This window comes from Glandiceps talaboti, chromosome 19, assembly GCF_964340395.1.
Source record: "Glandiceps talaboti chromosome 19, keGlaTala1.1, whole genome shotgun sequence".
NCBI classification, from domain to species: domain Eukaryota; kingdom Metazoa; phylum Hemichordata; class Enteropneusta; family Spengelidae; genus Glandiceps; species Glandiceps talaboti.
Window position 1 is genome coordinate 2,755,264 of NC_135567.1, and position 22,845 is coordinate 2,778,108.

Genomic DNA, 22,845 nt, shown 5'->3' on the forward strand with positions numbered 1-22,845 from the left:
AACTAAACTGCCAATATCTTTCATATCATTCTTTTATTTACTCCTGTCATCATCATTGTGGTAAATTTACACAAATATGTGATAGACTGAAATGATACTTTCAAACCATATTAGTGTTAAAAGGAGTGTTTAGTTTCTTTCATTAATCTGTCTTCTCTGTTAATAATAATACTTTTGTAAGAATTGAATCAGAAAAATATCGACATTGTAATTGACCTCTGATTTGTCCCGCAAACAGACATTTTAAGTACTGACTAAAATTTAAATTTAACGGTTTGATTGGTAAAACATGAATTTACATAGAACATTAATCTGTGCGAGACAAATGATTATCTATGTCAAGAAGGCTATGAAATATAAAATTCAAATGTTTCATTTTACTGAAAATACTACCATAAATTGAATGACGAAACTTCAAAGCGGTGTAAATTCTCACTAAGTCCATGGAAACCAAATAATCATAAGTTTATTCTAAAAATGAATTGTATTCTTGGGAAATGCAAAGTTCTTGTACACATGATTGTTTTACGAGAATAAGAAATGATAAAACCCACCCACACAAAATGGAATCAAAATTAACTAAAAAATAAACAAAAATCAAACAAATGAGGTCAGCTAAAGTACTTCGCAATATTTACCCTTAATATCCAAACAGAAATATGAATAAATGTAAAGTCTCATATCATAAGAATTAACGTTGTCATATGAATTGGCCGTCATGGAATAACAAAGCAAGATGCCGTAGATGGCGCTGTTGATCGGCTGCCTACCTGTTGAGCGTGCTCCCACTTTTAAAAAAGACTTTAACTTGCACATTTGCCACTCTAACTCTGTATTTCTACTGATTGTTTTATTGCGATACCTGGAACCGGCCTGTGAACTGTAGCAGGGTTTTATTCCTCTGCTGAGTTAGTAATTTCGTAGAACCCTTCTGAGTATATGTGCACCGGGATCATCACAGCCTCCCAGTCTTTGTCATTCAACCTACTTCAGTGTCTTGGGGGTGTGGCTAACAGAACGAATTATATGCTATCAAAGTTCAAGACAGCTCCTAATTTTTTTTAAACCTCGTTGTCGAAAAGCTAGACACAAACATCACAAAAAAATATTTTCGATTCAAAAAATTATTACCTGTCGGCGAACTTAGAAGTCATTCAGCTTCATGTATAACAGGTGCTGGGATGGACACTGCAGCAAATTTCAATTTTTAATGAAGTAATTTATAGTGAGTTAATGCTATGTAAACTGTGATTACAACATTAAAAGAAAGAAAACATGACTGTATTTACTGAAAATCTCAAGGATCTCAACTTGTTTCCAGAAATTTGACCTGTTGAATGCCCCTTCTGTTAAACGGAAGATTGCTGCTCTCGCGTCAAAACTGTTAGTCGAAAATCTAAATATTTTCAACATTACAGAAACATGGCTAAAGAGTGACGCCGATCCTATGATCATTGATTTCCTTCTGTAGATCAGTGACTATACTGTCCATCAGTATTGTTGTTCTATTTGAATGGATGGTTAAGGAGCTATATTAACCCGTTAGAATCTTAGCGCCATAGGAAACCTTTTCAATTATTGAGTCACTAGATACAACTTTCCGATCATCAAGTCAGTCCCTGCATGTTATTGTGATCTATCATCTACCAAAATGTTCTGTTTTCAGTTGACTTCGATTTTTATGTTGAAGACTGATTCACGTGATACGGTAAATATCACTGGCATTCTGCACTCTAATGTTCCATGTCCAACAAGCAGTAAACTTGTGTGACTTACTGTAGTTAGTTTGCCATCTCGAGCACGTAAAACAGGACAACATGCGCAGAATAGATGTGCAACGGTCGAAATAAATCCAGCTGGCAATAATGTCGGGCATTAGTCTGTGCACGCGCTGGCAATAGTCTATTTAAAGTAGGTCATGTGATTCGATTCTGACCAATGCTTGTGTAAGAATGTCGAGGTGTAGTAATAGTTAATTAATAAACAGACAGCACAATATCTGTGGAACTTGGGTTGCTAAGTGTGACCATCATCAACTAATAAAGTCATCAGAGATAACAGCCAAATTATTCATTCATCTGCCAATGTGAGGAGAATCAAGCCACAACATCCTGTCATGTCATTGTATATCATTTATTAAATTAAAACAATTATTAAAATAAATAACGACGCAAAATCCGAGCAGATTAGTTGTAGATACAAGCCTTGTTACACTGTTAGATGTACTTGTTGTGGTGTCATTGGACGTATCAATCAATTTAAAAAGTACATCAATCAACAGAACATTTGTCAGCAAAAACGTATTTATTTTTTATTACAGTAAAACAATTTTAAAAAATTAACTACGCGAAATCCGAACAGATTAGTTGTAGATACAAGGCCTGTTACACTGTTAGATGTACTTGCTGTGGTGTCATTGAACGTATCAATCAATTTAAAGACAGAACTGCCCTATATAAAGAGGATTATGGCTAATCTATGCAAATGCGGGAAATTCAAACTGTTGTACAGAGCACTAGCTTCTGGGTCTTGTTTTCAACATTTTTCTGTGCTCCGAGAAACACACAGGTCATGTATCATGCACAAATTGTTTGTGAATGTCGTAGGATGGTAACTTGATACACAAATTAGTTGAAAATCAGTCTGTTTGTTTCATAGAATGAAAAAAAAACCTCTCCAAATGAGACAAATTCCCCTGGAAACAGCTGCTTAGATTGTGTGTCATTCATTATTATTAAAATATGCGGCATTTGCATGTGAAAAACCCAGATATAGGGAATGTTTATATTTTGGTGATTACTTGCCAGTGAGTCATCACAAGTTCTCCACCTCCAAACATACAGTCAGTCGTATGCAAAAATGGTTCCAGGCGCTGCCAGTTGCATGTTTAAAAGTACAGTAATCAACATAACATTTGTCAGCAAAGATAACTTTGAAAAAATAATGGAACATAACATGAATGCTCATATATCCTATAATACATATTCGCATAGTTGTTAGTTTATTATTTGCAAGATTTTGTATATTGACTTGTGTGTTGACACTTTCATGTTGTACGGTAATCGACAGTGAAGATCATTTCCCTTGTCGTATACTTAAAATGTTGTCTTTTTCACTCCTTATGAGGACAAGTTTTTCTCTTAATTCTCTCTCTGTCAAACGACTCTAGAGCACTGTATGCAACTCTTGTTTATAAACTTATATACTTTCTTTTCCAACTTTAGCATCTCTACTAGATTTCGTCTCAACTAAAACCTGTTTTGTGTGGACTTTTGTCATTTGAAAGATGGCATTGTACTTGTCGATTTAGTGATATAGGTACAATTATTATCGTTCCAGCTTGAATGTGCAACATTGAGATTAGGGAGCCTTCAGTAATTCCAAGGGAGGGTCAGGGAACATCAGATGCTGACTTACTCGTACAATATGACCCTCCCCACTTCCATCTTGATAAAAAGTGGCCCTCCCTCAAATTTATGTCCTTAAAATATGACCCTTCCCTGTTAAAGTAGTTCAAAACGTGGCTTAAAATGTTGTCAGAAATGTAAAGGGACACAAGTCTCACAATCATTGGTGAGGATTTAATCCCACTGCTGCCATCAATGTTGAAAGTTTTAAAGACATTGGTTATTTGCCATTACTGCCACCATTAGATGTATGTGAAGGCACTGCATTAATAAATACCTGTGCGCTGAGCTGAAGACCACAACTCATAACGATTTGATTGGCACACTCCCATCATTGCCGGGACCAAGGTCATGATCTCCACAACATTATCCATAGTCTCTTACCCAACTATTCCAGTTGAACACCTGTTAGACCTAATTATCTCACAACTGACAAATTCTCCATTACGTTGGTTGTCAGCAACTATTTGATTGATATAGGCTAATGTCATTGGTACCTAACCATAACCCTAACTCTAACCCTAACCCTAACCCTAACCCAAATAGCAGCAATGGGTTTGGAACCGATGGCAGCAATGGAATGACTAAAAAAGAAAATAATGCAGTGCTATGCAATACTGTGAGTCAAAGTAAAATACGACCATCCCCCTAATCCCATTTCCTAAAATATTGCTGTCCCCTGAGAGATGATTTGTAAAACGTTACCCCCTAATTCCCCTGGCCCTCCCCTGTAAATAAATCTCTCCCCTGATGAGACCTTTCGAAAGATCAGAATGGCTTTCCAGCTGTTTTACATGTAGCACTATTCCTACTGGACTTTCCATTTACATGTTGTTGAATTAGAGTTTTGTGGTATCGTTGTGTTTCCATGTTATCTAGATCATTAATGTGCTTCGGGAATGAACTGTGTTTAACTGGTATATACTTTATTTGGGTGGTGGTGATGACCATGCTAGCCATCAGTTGCAAAATTTCAATATCAGCTGCACATACAATGTCTGTAACCGAGTCGCATGAAAAGTGTGATGTGACCCCAACACAATAGCCCATTGATGAGTGTTAAAGGTCACGGGTTGGGGGTGGGGCAGTGGCAGACTAAAGTAACAACAGCTCACATGCAAAATAAATCCTTACACCTATGAAAACTGCAATAGATGTATGAAATACTTTACTGGTTGCTAACCTTGGACAAAAAACATTGCTAAATAATTATTATGACAACTATGCTCAGTAAAGACAGATTCCGACATGATTGTTAAAACAGTTTATTGCATAGTAGGGATAAACATTTTTTACACATATCATAAATTATATTTTAGTATGTCATCAGTTCGTTTAGAAATCGCATATTGATACCACTTTTGAAGCGTGCGAATAACTCCCACGTTTCTGCCGTGGTACCTACCTTTTAACATCTTCAATTGTAATCATAGTACTTCAGATTACTACGGTCGGATAGAGCGGACCAGTGAGGGTGGAGTTACACAATGTATCTCACAGTCTAGTGCATTCACATCCGAAGTATTGTAGTCCGTATTCAGACAATCAACAGTCACTATTGTCATCTGTGTTGTTAACAAACCTTATTAATAGTTCGTTGTCAGTTTATATAACAGTAACATTTAGTATTTGTCTTCTTTTCCTTGGACATTGGATATCCTAACCAATTGAATAAAACAATAAATAACATGCATGTATGTATGTATGTATGTATGTATGTATGTATGTATGTATGTATGTATGTATGTATGTATGTATGTATGTATGTATGTATGTACATATATGTATGTATGTATGTATGTATGTATGTATGTATATATGTATGTATGTATGTATGTATGTATGTATGTATGTATGTATGTATGTATGTATGTATGTATGTATGTATGTATGTATGTATGTATGTATGTATGTACATATATGTATGTATGTATGTATGTATGTATGTATGTATGTATGTATGTATGTATGTATGTATGTATGTATGTACATATATGTATGTATGTATGTATGTATGTATGTATGTATGTATGTATGTACATATATGTATGTATGTATGTATGTATGTATGTATGTGTGTGTGTGTGTGTATGTATGTATGTATGTATGTATGTATGTATGTATGTATGTATGTATGTATGTGTGTGTGTGTGCACGCGCGTGTATGCGTATGTACGTATGTATGTATGTATGTATGTATGTATGTATGTATGTATGTATGTACATATATGTATGTATGTATGTATGTATGTACATATATGTATGTATGTATGTATGTATGTATGTATGTATGTATGTATGTATGTGTGTGTGTGTGTGTGTATGTATGTATGTATGTATGTATGTATGTATGTATGTATTTATGTATATGCATATATGTATGTTTCACCCGCACACGTGTGTCTGTCTGTCTGTCTCTGCCTGTCTGTTGAATTGACAAATTTATTTCAGTAGTATTGAATGAATTGTGTACAAGTATTGAATGGGGCATTTCTGTTTATTTTTGCAATTGTATTTGTGTTAATCTAGAAAAGGGAACGACCATTTGATGTTACAAGGTCAAGCGAAATAAAACGGCTGTTGATGCACCATATGAAGGTAAATACAAGTACATATGTATATTTAATTTCATTTACATTTCATCGTATGTCCTATTCAGCACTTATAGCAGTGATATGCAATACCTATATGATTCGGATGTTTTTAAAATTTGTACCTTTGCAATATATAAATGCATGATTCCCCAGAGTATGATTTCGAATATACATTTTTGAGTTAAACAGTGTAAAGATGGCTATAATTTTATTTGACAATATTTTTGAAATTATAGTTCATATGAAAAAATTAGATAGTGAATATGCTAATAAAGTATGTAGAATAATTAGTCTGTAATAGTAGATTTAGTATGTTTATGTATTTTATAATAAATTCATTATGTTTTCCTTTAATTACCGAATGTGCTACAATTTAAGCAAATACTGAGTGATACTGTTATTTCTTATACATCAATTTTATTCATTAAACTATTTTTGTAGACATTATGTACTTGTACATACAAGATTGTAAAACTCTGCTCAGGTTTGATTTATTTTCGTAATATTCATAGTCTGTGTATGTACTTAATAACAAATTCATAATTAGAGTATTAGCTAACAATGAAGTGCAGTGATTGAAACTCTAAGTATCTAATTGTATATACAGTTTAATCCTTTCAACAATCCAATTAAATTATTCATGCTAACAAAGTTAAACACGATTTTTAAATGTTTATTCATCCATCTTGTGTTTAATTATTATTTTATATTCATATTATAAATTTCATTATTATTTTCATTTGTTATTCAAGTATATTTATGTAAAACTATTCATTTATTTAACTTTGACAATAGTCAGGCAGTCTACACAGGTGACAAATGCTTCTAAACATGGATCCCAAAATATAGTAAGAATATAATGTGTTAAAAAACAACATACATTATTTACATTGCTTGCACTATACTACAATTGTCTGAATATATTATGTATTTCACTCTTATAAAGCAACAAGATTACCAAGAACTGATGAAACAGCCTGGAGTCGAACAGAAGAAATGCAAACTATTTTTGTGTGGCTATGCAGCTGTTGGAAAATCTACATTGACTAAGTCATTACAAAGGGTATGTTTATAATTGTCATTGTAAAACCAGTGGAATATACACGAAGTAAATATTTATTTATGTATACCATGTCATAGTTTTATGTATTGTAACAATAGAAATGGTGCACTTAATAAAATGTACATACCATAGACATATATCATAGCTGAAGACTAAGTACTATCCAAGTCTATAAATGGTGCACCTCATAAAACATATATATCATATACATAGATCATAGCTGAAGACTAAGTACTATCCCAGTCTATAAATGGTACACCTAATAAACCATACATATCATATACATAGATAATAGCTGAAGACTAAGTACTATCCAAGTATATAAATGGTACACCTAATAAAACATACATATCATATACATAGATCATAGCTGAAGACTGAGTACTATCCAAGTCTATAAATGGTACACCTAATTAAACATACATATCATATACGTCATATATCATAGCTGAAGACTAAGTACTATCCAAGTCTATAAATGGTACACCTAATAAAACATACATATCATATACATAGATTATAGCTGAAGACTAAGTACTATCCAAGTCTATAAATGGTACACCTAATAAAACATACATATCATATACATAGATCATAGCTGAAGACTAAATACTATCTAAGTCTATAAATGGTGCACCTAATAAAACATACATATCATATACATAGATCATAGCTGAATACTAAGTACTATCCAAGTCTATAAATGGTACACCTAATAAAACATACATATCATATACATAGATCATAGCTGAAGACTGAGTACTATCCAAGTATATAAATGATACACCTAATACAACATACATATCATATACATAGATCATAGCTGAAGACTAAGTACTATCCAAGTCCATAAATGGTACACCTAATAAAATATACATATCATATACATAGATCATAGCTGAAGACTAAATACTATCCAAGTCTATAAATGGTACACCTAATAAAACATACATATCATATACATAGATCATAGCTGAAGACTAAGTACTATCCTAGTCTAATCTTTAATCTTTTTTGTTTTGTTTCACCAAACTCTTTGTGGTAAGAGTGCAAAATCTTAGCCTGTATTACGACACAGCAGGAACACATATGAATACTGCTACAATCGAGTCAATCGATGCACTTTGCAAACACTACATATTATACACTGGGTCGCCTTAATTATGTTCTTCATGACAAGTATTTGTGTAGAAAGAGTGTAAGAGCTCAGACCCCATTCTGACTTGTATATGGATACAAAATTTGCTTAGGTTCTGAGATTTAGTCCGAAAAAACTGAATACTATGTGAAACATGATATTTACTCTTTCTATTTTCACAAAATTCTTTATAGAAAAAGTGTGAGACCACAGAACACATTCCAACACCAGGGATTGATGTGAATACTGGTAAAATAAGATATACAGTTTATGATGATGATGATGATGATGATGATGATGATGATGATGATGATGGTGAAGTTTTCGGCTTTTGGGATCTGGCAGGTCAACCTGAATACTATGTGACACACAATATGTTCCTTGCAGCTGTGTATTCTACATTCATTCTACTCTATATAATAGCTGATGAGGAGAATGGTAAACTAGTAAGTCCAGAGGACATGATGGAAAGTCAGAAAGAGAAGGTACGTAATACTATCTTAAATTTGGTATTTGTATTTGTTTTATTTAGAATTAAAAGCATTATAGATTATTTGCATAGGTCAGTACGTTTTAGTCAGAAGGAAGTAATTAATTTCATGACTACTGTAGTATGTTACGTTTTTGACTACATCTCGTATATTGCATTGGATAAACATTAAAAAAAACGTTATTTAAGAATTCAAGACACTAGTTGCATTCAACAGAGAAAGTATTATTTTAATATTTAATACAGCATCTTTCATGTAGACAATTAGATGATAGATATACCAATACCTAATTATTTAAAATAAATAAATTGAGATGGCAATTAAAGTTAGAAAGTAAATTATATTTGTATGCCTACATGGTCAAATATACTACTTGAATACAAGTCTATACTAAAACCGAATGCAGGGACTAACACACACGTTCGTTGAACAGAGAGAGAGAGAGAGAGAGAGAGAGAGAGAGAGAGAGAGAGAGAGAGAGAGAGAGAGTGAGAGAGAGAGAGAGAGAGAGAGAGAGAGAGAGAGAGAGAGAGAGAGACAGACAGACAGACAGACAGACAGACAGACAGACAGACAGACAGACAGACAGACAGACAGGTAGACAGGCAGGCAGGCAGGCAGACAGACAGACAGACAGACAGACAGACAGACAGACAGACAGACAGACACTTAGCGATGCCTATAGCACTACTAAAACTTATCAGTTCACGGAGAGAGACTATATATAGATTTATATAATTATTATATGCTGGCATTGTTCCCACTATACACACACACACACACACACACACACACACACACACACTATGTGCATCTTTAAATCTGTAATAACTATGTAATTATATCTGTCATCTGATTATATGTTAACAGGTACTGACGTGGCTGAGATTTCTCAAAGCAACCAATGCATCAATTCAACAAGATTCAAATGCAGCAAGTGATTCTTCAGCAGATATTGGTAACACTAAACCATCAGTAATACTAGTAGCAAGTAGAGCTGACCTGGTAGAAGACCAAGATGAAGGTAGGTGAACTTTATGTACCTCCACATATTGTACGAAAATTCCAATGACATATTCCACTTTCATGGAAGACAATGTTTAGTGTATATACATGTTGGACAGTCTAGTGTTCAGTCTTACTTCACTCTAATCAAGAAATCGCCCAAATTTCCAGCAAATAGACAGAACAACACATGGAGATGTCCAACCATATATATTTGCTACTTTTTTTGTTTGCTGTTACCTTCGGTAAGGAAATGGTTGTAATTTAGGGATGAACAGTGTGTGTGTGTGTGTGTGTGTGTGTGTGTGTGTGTCTGTCTGTCTGTCTGTCTGTCTGTCTGTCCAACTGTCCAACTGTCCCTCTCTCTATCTGTCTGTCTGTTTCATCGTTTTCTCAAAAAATACTGTCTCAATTTAAACGAAATCTGGTGCAGATATTTTTAGGGTAATAGCCAGAACTGATGGGTTTTGAGTAAACATTCTATGAATATTAATGAATCATTTGTAAAATTAATGATTTTCGGTAATTAGGCTATATAGTGAGAACTTCAAATTCAATATAATTTGGTATATACATTGATGATAACAAAGTGCATGTTTCCTATAAAGCTTGATAATATAGCTTGTAGTTCTTATGATTCATTTACATAATTAATTATCTTCAATAATTAGGCCATATCTTACGAATGCACTCTTCAAACAAACAAAGGGCACATGTTCTGGAAAGCTTGTTGATGTAGGTTTTACTTTTAATCACTTGCATAATGGATGATTTTCAGTAATTAAACTATATATGAAGAGTGCACACTTCGAGTTCTATATAATTTGGTACATATTAATTTATGTAACTCTTCATTTTAAAAAGAGTTACATTATAGCTAACAGCCTCTAACTCTGCCAGGGCCCAGGCAAGGCAGCAATTAAAGCTATTAACCATTAAAGGTCCAGTCAGTCGAGGAAATTTATGCCGAACCTCAACATAATTGCAACAGAAATAATTTGTTGCGTATCTTGCCCAGAATTTTATGCTGAATAATACTTGAATAGTCTAGAAAAATCTAAGTGGTGGAACATAGTGAAAAATGACATTTCTTAATTAGCATAATTAGTGAAAAGATAATATTCATGAAATATCATTTGTTCAAAAGCCAATGCAAGTAACATGTATATGGGTAGGTCTCAGGTGAGGAATTACATCTGAGTTACTGGATGATTATACAACCATTCCTACTGAATTCAAATAAACTTAATGTGTGTATTTTTAATTACTTTAATTAAGGTCATTAAGGACTATGACTACATGCAACGTATAATAAGTATACATTTTTAGAACGCCCTTGTAAGTACCGGGGGTAGTATGTTTATCAATAAGTATGCGAGTACTTGAATACCTTCCTCTCATCATTAAATACCTCCTTCTTAGATAAATATGAACGCTAAACAAGTGTTAATTAGTATAATTATCTTGTAAAACAATACATTAGTTAGCCTACATTATATTTTGTTCATACATAGTTATTGACATTTGAATTTGAGTGAACATAACTTTTCAATCATCAATCCACTTCAAAGTAAGTTTGACAATAGTTAGTATCCTCAGTAATTATTTAATTAATCAATTTAAATATCATCAATACAATTAGAAGTCTTTGTCAATTTAAAGTATGCAAGTGATATGTCTTTCGATAGGTCTTGACCTTAAAAATCAGATGAACATCATTATCAAATTGTCAAACTTGAGCAAAGGTACCATTCGTGGGTTTTTATAAATATTAACTTTATTAGAAATAATATTTTGTGTAAGGAGAAGATTCTATTTTCATTGTGTGATTTTAGGTCACCGTATATGTCCAGATGATTAATCAGAAAGGATATCTGGTTCCAATCGTAGGCTAGAATATAATTATATATCTTTGACGCTGTCAGTATCTGAGATACTGTTTTCCTAAATCTTTTTGTCTTCTTCCCAATAGTTTTGGTATCTCTCAGAGAAAAAATGACTCTTGATTTTATTAATATCCCGTCACTGTTTTTGTTCTTTACATAGGATTGTATGCATATCTATATATATATGTCTTCTTTCGGTGGGTTTACCAGTGCTGCCCTTTGTCTATTAAGGCAGCACTGATTGGTTTGTTTTTACGTCCTATTTTACCAAATGTGTGCTATAATTGATGGTTTAGAAACAAATTGTCATTATCTGCTTCTCCAAATTGTGTAGTTTTCTTTATGTTTAGTCACTCTAAATGAACGCACTCTATTTGAAAAGTACAATTTGTCTAGTATTGGTGTGTTTGTTATTTGTTGTGTTGTTGATACCTTTTGGTCTTTATGTTCAATTTATGTAAATGTGAAAAAAAAAACATTCACATTCTGTTCTGTCTCAATCCCTGCCATTTGAAACTTTAATTTCTCTCTCTGAGTTATGACATCCTATGAGGTATTGCATATTACATTAAGCAATTAAGTTTGGGCTTTACCAGTTATTACTTGGCATGTGTATAAACATTGTTAAAAACTGCTATGATGCCATTGGCGATATTTTTCCAAAGTTACAAAAATATAGATATCATCTTTGAAATGAAATGAAAAGAAGGACAAGTCCATTTGATGCACATTACTAGCACTGTTTCAAACAGAAGACACATGACATATTAACAATTACTTTGGCGGGCCCTTCCTCTATAACCCCTTCCTTTCATTTCTATAACATTACCTGTCACATCACAGTTATGTATCATTTTTAGTGTAAATATCACGTTGTCTTTTTTTGGTTGATTTTATCTCTGACTTGGAAAAGTCATTAACTCTGCATCCTGCGACATCTCAAACATAGAGTTATTAGAAAATTTAGAAAATTTCGCTCAGAAGATGCCTTCTGTACCATGAGATGAGAAATTATTGGAAACAGAGAAATTTTGGAGCTCCAAACGTATTTACAGATGATCGCACACTAGTGTCACACTAGCTCAATAAACTTACTTCGTTCGTTGGGGGGGGGGGGGTCTGGTGTCAATGCGATTGCTGAACTACATGTTTATACTTCTAACCAAATTTCGAAAACTCACATGATCACGCCTTCAGTGACAATTTCTATATTAATGCTAAGATTTTGAGTAAGACTTACTTGTAATGTGAGATGTGGTGCTGGGTTTCTAATTTCAGATCACATGTTAATTCTTACAGTATGATATTTGAAATTATTTAATATTTTGCTTTGGATATCATGGTCGGATAAATATTTCAAAGTACTTTGGCTTTCGTCATTTGTTTCAATTTCTACAAAAATGTATGCTTTATTTATCTAGATTTCATTCAATTAATTTTTTATTCAATTTTGACTCCATTTATATAACATCTTATTTTATCATTTTTAATTCCCTGTCATGTCGTTACATGTTTTAGTATTTAATAAGATAGCGATTGAAACGAGATGGCGTAAATTTATGAAAGCACATCTAAATTATTTTCTTGACAACAATATCAGCTATTGCAATAATAAGATTCTCTCCTACTGGGTGTTGGCGTCATGTATAAACAGCGTCATATGAGAACCCAAACACGGTATTTACAAATTCATGACATCCCCATAAAACACGTGCCCAAACATTATGTATTTATCAACAATGCAGTTCGTATTTTTTAGCACAACTGAACTGATAAGGTTTAGAAGCGCTAAATGTGATTTTTGATCAAAAACATATCTCAACAAGTACTTGGTCAATGAGACTGAAACGTGATGAGATATTTCTAGAGGTGTTATTCTACAGATTTTTTTCAAAACATTTTGACACAATTGCCCCTAACAACCATGACCACGTCCTTAGCAACAAACCAAATGGCAGTATTTTGGACAAGTAATGACATCATCTGTTAGGCAAATGAATAAACATCCATCAAATGTATGCAAATACGCCTAGCGACCATGCCCATAGCAACAGTCAAACGATGGTGTATTTCATAAAGATAACAACAGGGATTCTTGTGAAAAAACATTCAAAAATGTATGTTGATGTGCCTAGCAACAACACCAGGCTCATAACAACAGCCAAATGATCACATATATTGCAAAGGTGACAGGGATTAATAGACACATGAATAAACATTTTCAAAAAATGTATGCAAATATACCTAGCAACAAGACCACGCCCATAGCAACAGCCAAATGATCACGTATATTGCAAATATAACAACAGGGTTTGATAGGCAACTGGATAGCCATTCGGATCAGCATGTGAGTAAAGATTTTTAAAACTGTACAGTTTTGCCACAACGCTATTGGTGGTATTTGTATTTGATTAAATTGATAATTATTTGGTTTCTTTGGTATTATTGAGAATTTAAAACCCTTTCTAGTTTTATCATTCAATTTATGACAGGGATTTTCCATAAAATGAAACAACTGAATTTGATGTTTCATAGCCTACATGACTTGTCACTTTTTTCAAACAGAATTTATACTGTATAATTCCTGTTATATCCGGCTAAATGTTAAGTTTCAATAATTATGTAGTCACTACATAAGTGGGTGATTGCTGGCCAGATTGAATTGGAAGACAAGTACATTATCGTGTCATTGTGGTAAATTTACACAAGCAAGTGATTGACTGAAACGATACTTTCAAACCATATCAGTGTTGAAAGGGGTGTTTAATTTATCTTTCTGCACTGTGTAAGTAATAATATTGATAGAATTGAATCAGAAAGGTTAAAGATGGGAATGTGTTAAAAAGAACAATATGATAAGAAATATACTGGCAGTTTAGTTTAGTGATGAGAAAGATGAAGAGACTGGACATCCCATAATACCTTCGTGCCCTCCTTGTCAACCGTCATTCTAAGTAAACTCAGCTTGTGTTCCTTCAAATTTGACTTGATATCAGTATGGTATGCAAGAACAATGTATACACATTGGTATACAGCGATCCATTGGTATTCGTACCCAGTGATCCAGTGATATAAGGAGTGACTTTCGCAACATTGCTGATTAGATGCATATCTATAGACCTGTTACTTGCCAGGTTTATTAGCGAAAACAATATTTTATGAATATGGTATTCCCACTAATTATGCTAATTAATAAAAACCTCATTTTCACTCAGGTTTTCCTAGACTTTTGATGTGTTGATCAGCATGATTCTGAGTAAGATGCACTAAAATAATTTCTCTGTTGCAATTATGTGTGGGTCAAACCTTATTTTGACTGGACTTTGATAGGGGTTAATAGCTCACTAGTCAGGGCCCTAGTGGAGTCATTGGCTAATATCTGCTCGCTAGCTAATATGATAAATAGGCAAAGCCCATAAGCTCGTACAGGGTATATTCATATGTTATGGCTACCTCACGATGATATTGTAGATAGAGCCCTCCCATATGGAGTATGCACATAGTATATAGAATGCACATGCATAGTCATTGCTCCTCAATGCATCCTTGGGTAAAACCACCAAAAAAACATCGCATAAAGCTATCGCATAATATATAGGATGCACATGGGTACTAGTCATTGAGCCACTACACAGCTGCTTTGCAGCCTCTACGCGAGCTATTAGTTAAATAGTAAGGGCAAATAGCGGCTATTAATGGCTATTAGCTTGAATAGCTAACTATCCAGGGCCCTTGGACAGTCATTGGCTGACAATAGCTAGTAGCTAGTAGGGGCTAATAGTGGCTTGTTGGCAATTATCTTTTGTAGCTGACAATGTTTAAGTTACAAGCTAGATGTCTGCTAATATTCTCCAGATTATGGTTATTAACTACCTGTACCTTAAATAGCTGTTATCTGTTGGTTATCGTAAAGCCATTAATTTTTGCAATCCAACAGTCTCACATCTTTATCAAACAGTGCCAGTGTCATTCTATCAGTCCTAAAGTTTGGTTCAATCCACTCAGAACTACTTGACCTCATAACCAACAGCAGGGATTGTAACGTCATTGGGTAATCTGAGATATTCTGTAATCATAAATACAATTTGTTGGAAAAAATATTTAAGGTGTGATATCATTTGCAGGTATTGCTAGAGTGGCTTTTTTCATGTTTGTCCTTTCAAATCCTTTGAAATCATTCTTGTTCATGGTTTCAGTTGTCACTTCAAGGTTACCTCTTACTTGCTTTCCATAGCCTTTCCAAGGACTTCTAGTAACCGCAGCAATACCTATAGTTAATACTGATGCTATTATATGATTATGTGATATTTTAGGGTCAAATCGCAAAAATCACAAAAATGCTGTAAGATGATAATGTTTCATCACCTGTATTCTATGGTCTTAAAATTCAACCAAAAAAACAACAACTGAAGACCAATAATTTAGGTTAGGCCTAAAATGTCGACTTATCTACCAGACTAATTTTACTGTATGCTTCTCTTAATGACTCTTGATGCAATCACATGGCATGGGGAAATGGTAACATTACCTGCTCTACATTGACTTATTCGACCACCCGATGTGTCGCATGCTATGTGGGAGAGACAAAGCCTCTAGAGCAAGCATTATCGCACAGGCACTTTGAAATGTCTCTGTTTTGTCATTTTAGAATTTCAGCATAAGCCGATATGGTAGGCATTCAAGTATTTTTAGCACCAATGAATTGATAAGGTTCAGTAGTGCTCAAGGCATGTGCGGTTTCTGTATTTCTGTCTGTCTATGTGTGTATAAATAAGTAAGTGTGTGTGTGTGTGTGTGTGTGTGTGTGTGTGTGTGTGTGTGGATTGCCTTGGTATTTGGTGGGTACATTACTTTTGGTGTCTAGTTGGGAAATTGTTCAAGGCAAAATGATCTTACAACTGGTGTGTGATTTGGGTCAAAAATGTCATTTTTGGCCAAAAAACGTAAACTCAAATACCACTGAGGAGATTGGTCTGAAATTTGGTGGGAACGTTCTTAGGGGTGTGTAGACTAAGATTTGTTCATGACATGGTGATTTCTTCAGTAATTTGCAAATTAGGGCTAAGATTGTGTTTTATGTTTACAAATCGTTAATTCCAAACTACTAAGCAGATTAGATTGGGTGGAAACTTAATGGGGATGCATTTGGGCGTTTGTAGATAAAAATCTAAGCATATAATGATTTCATCGTGATATGCAAATAAGGTGTAACACTATGTATTTTGACCAAAACGTATGTCTCAAAAAGTACTTCGTGAATGAGACTGAAATTTGGTGAGATGTTTCTAGAAGTTATATTCTGCACATTGTGTTCAAAATATTTTGAATTGTCTCTACCAACCATGACCATGCCCTTAGCAGCAACAAAATTGCTGTATAATTTGCTAAACTAACAAGAACATCTGGTAGGCAGTGAGTAAATATTAAGAAATGTATGCGAATATCCCTATCAACCATAATCAACCATGAACCATCAAGCCAAATGAATAAACATTCAAGTCTTGCAATGTCATGATTTATTAAAGAAATATAGCTCTATAGCTGGGATTTATCAAGTCCCAATGAAAGTTAGTTGTCCAAAATGTTGTTCAAATGCCCGTTGCCTATTCTCAGCACAGGAAAGCTTGCCATCCTCGACTTCACCCAGCTTTCGTGGTCTACATACCCTACATACCCAGGGTATGTACACCCGTTTCCATGGCAAATAATAAGCGAAATTCAAACACTAATAACATTACTATTACTATCAGAAAATTATACACACTTCATGGTTAGCATCGTAACAGTTTAACAACTTTAATATGTAGTGAAGTGATATGGTATTATTGCCCTACTTCATCCCTGGGTATAAAAGTGTATACATTCCCTGTTTCGCCCGAGATTGACAGACGCATCATCTGCTCCAAATCCAATATGTTTCTGCTTCCAAAGTTCATCAACGTTGTCACATATAGTTTTTGTCGCACTAACACCATCATTGGCATGTACATGTTGAACTTCCTTCTGTCTCACTAAATTCACCACAAGTTTACAAGTTGGTTAGTCTCCTCGTCGCATGTAGACTATTTCACACTCCTGCACAGCTCTATAAGTGTTGCCATCAATCAAAATAGAAATATATTTAGCTTCATTCCTGATTCGTTCAGCAAGTGTTCCGATCATCTCTGGGCATTTCTGGATGTTACCTACCATAGGTTAATTGGATTTAATACCAACACCATTTTTTTCTGAGCAGTAACAGTAACTTGGAAATAGTGCAAATGACAGTTCTTGTTTGGCTATCAGATAGGCAATATTTAGTTATACCAAGGGCTTTCACCAAGGGACTGGCCACCGCTGGGTTTGCTAAATATATGGCTTTGAATTTTCTCAAACATGTGTCACCGAATCGCAAAATGGAGTGTTCCATTATTGTTGTTTTTGTTTTTAACCAATTTCCCCCGTTCCAAAGCAAAATCAGACTTCACTTTCGAGCATTTACAATATCGACACCATACTCTGTAAATACTGGCATGTAGTATGTACTTGCTGTCTTCACTGGTATGGATGTTCATCAACTCAAATTGTTCAAGCCATCGTACAAATTTTATATCTTCAGACTGTGACGATTGAACCTTTCAAGCTACCTCATTTGAAACGTCGCCTGTTGTCGTGTTGCGATTAGCGCGTTGTTCATCATTCCCATCACTCGTACTTGGCTTACTAGCTGGAGAAAAGAAATGACTATGTCGTTTACTCATACTGGAACTGGTGGTTATCTGCTGTGTATTGTAGGTACTCAGTCAAACTGTCATGATTTGAGGAGAAACGTTGAACTAAAGTCTTTAAAATCACCAATGTCTACGAGAGTAGCCAATGAAAAACCAGAAAAGGGCATATTGTGTCAAAATCGAAACATGCGACAACAACAAACCTATCAAATTTTAGTACACAGCTCATGTGAATGGCCGTCCATTGTTATCTAAATGCCAGGAAGAATTTCAAAAACAGGGTGACCCCTTCCAAATCCACCCCCCCACCCACCCACACACACCGAAATAACTGACTGGTCCCTAAGTCCTCGCCTTATGGTCCATTCCCAAACATGTTTTTCTTTCTGAAAAATTGAGCTCAGATGTCGAACGTACAAGTCAACAGTTTTAAATGCTAAGTGTTAGGGAAAACTATACAGGTCTTTCACTATACATTTCAGTCTGTCAACAGGGGTATGCTGTTTCACAAGTTCCCATACACATATTTTCCATACGTCTTTGGGTGAAACTAACATTTGTCTAGGGTGGATCGTAAATAAGTAGAAAATCGAGCTGCCTCGGTACCTTTCATTTTCGTGCACCATATGGTGTTGATCCTGCCTTTTGTTAGATTCTTAATACTATTATCTGTCACCCAGTGTCACTGTACCTATTAGAAGCGGTAGAGGGCGATGTTCATCGACGGCTCATCTTCCATATTGTTGACAAAAAGTTGAAAGAGACGTAGTTTGGGTAGGGACACTCGGTACCGCTGGTAACCTGAGACTTGAGACACCAGATAGATGAAAGGGAGAATCGACTGTGTTGAAACATCAAAATCATTAATTCGTTTGTGATCACATTATTGTTACATGTGTAACAAACTTTACAAAACTTAATGCTGTGCAGTTTGTCATATTGGGTTGCATTTACATATCTCTCTAACATTATCGTAAACCATTGGCCCTTTTAGGGACTGGTCAGTTTCTTTAGCCGGGGCTGGTGTTTGGGGAGGGTCCCCTGTTTTTGATATTGGCAGTAATCATCCAGTTTTCAAAGTTTTGGATAAGGGGGTCATTGTGTTTTGGATTGTGATGGATGGAAAAATCCATTTCTACAATGGCCTATGTCTTAACTGTGGTATTTGTTGTTGTCCCTGTTTCTTACATAAATTATTTAAATATTACTTCACATAGAGTAATGTTCAAACATAACTATACATATACATATACATGTATTACCTATGACACTACTTACAGAAGTCAGAACATGCCAGGTAAATACTTGGCTGTTTCACAATCAACGTTTCACTTATATTATACTTTGGGGCAAAAATGTAATTCAAACTTTTGTAATGGTATGTTCATATACAGTTTATGAAAGAAGCCAATCTAAATTATTCTACTCATCAGTATGAAATGTGTACTTGATGGTGTCTTGTAACACTTGAAAGATATTGCATGAACGTTTTTAAATAACAAAACATTGGCTTTAGGATTAAAATACCTCCAGGGCATCTAGGGGGAGACCCCTAAGACCCCCCCCCCCTCAGAGGTGGATATATTCCAGTGTTAAGCTCTTCCCCCAACCTCGTTTTGTCAATATTCTATTAAACTTTAAGTACTTCAACCCTATATAGTTGCTTTTCACATGTTGATGCTGTCTTCTAAAGCTTGGAATGTGTTGCATGAATGTGTCTGAAAAAACCTCAATGGCTTCTTAGCCCCCCCCCCCCTCCCCATGTGAAGCGGACATGTCCCAATCTCAGGCTCTCTCCTACCTCTTATTATCAAGATGCGAATAAGCTTCTTTCTTTCTTTATTAATTTAAAAAAAAAATATTTCAAACGTTGGTGCTGTCTGGTAAAGCTTGAAAGGTATTGCCCCAAAGGGTCTGGATAGCCTGAAAATTGGCTTGAAGTGTCAATAAACGTCCATAGCTGGAGGATCCCAATCTCAAGCTTTTCTCTCGACCTTTTAGTCTTACTAAATTCATTTTTTTCTCGTTGTATATATTTACCATGGGTAGTCAATAATTCCACAAACAGCAAAATTGCGTTAGAACAGCTTCATACCAGTATGTATGTATGTATGTATGTATGTATGTATGTATGTATGTATGTATGTATGTATGTATGTATGTATGTATGTATGTATGTATGTATGTGCCCAGGGACTATTATAAGACAGAGTTCCAACTTCATTTTTTTACTACCATTCCAGTAGTGTCCTCATTACCTCAAAAAATTGAAACAAGTTGACGGCGAACAAAGTCTTTAAGTACTTAAAGCAGACAGGTTTCAATTGACATTTCAATTGTCCATCTACAATGGCTAAACTTTATCTGACAAAATAATCCAAAATTAGTTGTAGCCTCGCGTGTTGATTAAAGGAACGGCCTGAAAAGTTTACCTCAGATACAAAAATGATGGGTTGAAAGTAAATGTGAATAATGAATCTATGATTGTACACATCTTTCTCTCCAGCTGAGGCAGTTGCCGATGAAATCCTGAAAGAGGCCCAAGAGAAGTTTGGGAAGTACTTTGACATATCTGATGAACGATTCATTTTGAATTGTAAGGATATCGAGAGTGACGAAATGCAGAGACTGAGAGACGTGCTATGCGAGATAAAGGTATGGTTGTTTAGAGTATATAATTCTGTATTACATATATACATGTATATGCAAACTATCAACAACCTCAATTAATCTAATAATAATTTAAAACTAACAATTCCAAGGAGAAAAAAATCGATCACGTATGATATTCATAGGGCTCAAAATACTGGGCACCAAACCTAACAATTTCTTAAACTTAGTGTCCATTCAGTGAAGACTTGTTCTGGAGATGCGCTAACATCTAAGACAATTTGAACAATTCTAATGCAGATTGTGCAAGAATTGTTTCACTAAAAAAAGTCCAAACTATATTATTTGAAATTATATTTAACAATGCTCATTAGCAATATTGATTATCCATTGCTGTGGCCTTGCTGGCAATCATATATTAATTGTATTACATACAAGCTACCATTACATCACAGCGCTTTGTTTTTAGTAGATTTCAAATTCCTTGTAAACATACAAAAACCCAGTTCAATACATTTTAAGTTCTCATTTATTTATATATTTATTTATTTATTTATTTATTTATTTATTTATTTATTTATTTAGTATTATAATGTAAACGTTGAAATTAATAAGGAAAAGAACACTTTATAGCCTTTCTAATTTTTGACATTGCATAAGATAAATTTGGCATAAAAGCACCATGCCAATAAATCTCTTTAAATAAAGTATCTGTATACATTCTTTTTGATTTTAAATTAAGCCACATTTCATTCTTATTGACATTACAAAATTACAAAAGTAACATGTACTCTTGGAATTACTATTACGTCATACACGAGAAAACAAGAAAAAGGAAACACATCTAAATTGTGAAGACATTTGGAAATATTGTTACACATTACATCTATAATGTTTTTCCCCACAAATACACATGGCAATTTTACAACACTTTGGCAAATCTTGTGTTTACTTTATTTGTTTATTTTTTAAAAGATATGTACTGAAGCAGTGACAAGATGGAACAGTTCTGATATATCTTGGATACATAAGATTAATTCAAAACGTCTACATGTCATTTTCATACGTTTTCATTTCGAACATTATATTTAAAACGTTTATAGCTAGCACCAACAAATAGTCTATGATAAAAAATAGTGGCCCTGTATTTATAATTTTGTGTGTGAAATAAAGTAGAAGAAATCCCGAATAATTGGTAACTGAAACATCAACGAATATTTTTCATCTGAGACGTTATTGTCAATCCACTTAATTACAGAGATCAAAAGCTAGGATGATGCCATACATCTGTGAGGAGATACTTGAACAAAAAGACAAATGGATCACAGACGAAAGATTTCCTGTGATGTATTGGACCAACTACGTCAAGGCTGTTAAATCAATCAGTGAACGTAATGAAAACTTTGAAGATGATTTCCTCAGAAGTGTTACAAGCTACATCCATGATATGGGAGAGGTAGGTCACTTTTTAATAACCATATATATATAGTTATAGTAATAATTATAGTACAGGTCTTCACCGATGGTTTTGATAGGACAACTTTTGGTAGCCGGTTATTATTTTAAAATAACTGATGATTACCCAAAATCGTTCTGTTAAAACCAATTATGAGCTCAAAGACCTGTACTATAATGAAATGATACTTAAAATTAGATGGTTGTAAATGTTGTACTACAGAACGTCAACCTTATTACCTACAGCCTTCTTACACGACTGTTTACACTCGACCCACTCATTGTTATGTTAATGCACAAATTCACTATACAAATCTCATCTTCCACATCTCAGTCAAATAATCCGATGTTTTCCCCAAAATCTCAGAGCGAAATCCATGAGGGAGCCTTCAGTAATTACGAGGGGGAGGGCCGAGGGAAATCAGAAACGAGTTGTTACATAAAATATTACCCTCCCCCAAATCGGTCGTGGTAAAAAGTGGCCCT

The 22,845-nt window shown here is 34.4% G+C and overlaps 1 protein-coding gene across 1 annotated transcript in view; it reads left to right on the top strand.

Annotated features, from left to right (window-relative positions):
* Nucleotides 1-22,845, top strand: part of LOC144450361 (uncharacterized) — a 42,892-nt gene that overhangs the window by 6,222 nt on the left and 13,825 nt on the right. The window contains exons 3-9 of the mRNA XM_078140964.1: nucleotides 5,937-6,005; nucleotides 6,948-7,064; nucleotides 8,397-8,451; nucleotides 8,626-8,687; nucleotides 9,564-9,717; nucleotides 20,801-20,949; nucleotides 22,163-22,360. Of these exons, the coding sequence (XP_077997090.1) occupies nucleotides 5,937-6,005; nucleotides 6,948-7,064; nucleotides 8,397-8,451; nucleotides 8,626-8,687; nucleotides 9,564-9,717; nucleotides 20,801-20,949; nucleotides 22,163-22,360 (804 nt within the window). The remainder of the gene's footprint in view (nucleotides 1-5,936; nucleotides 6,006-6,947; nucleotides 7,065-8,396; nucleotides 8,452-8,625; nucleotides 8,688-9,563; nucleotides 9,718-20,800; nucleotides 20,950-22,162; nucleotides 22,361-22,845) is intronic.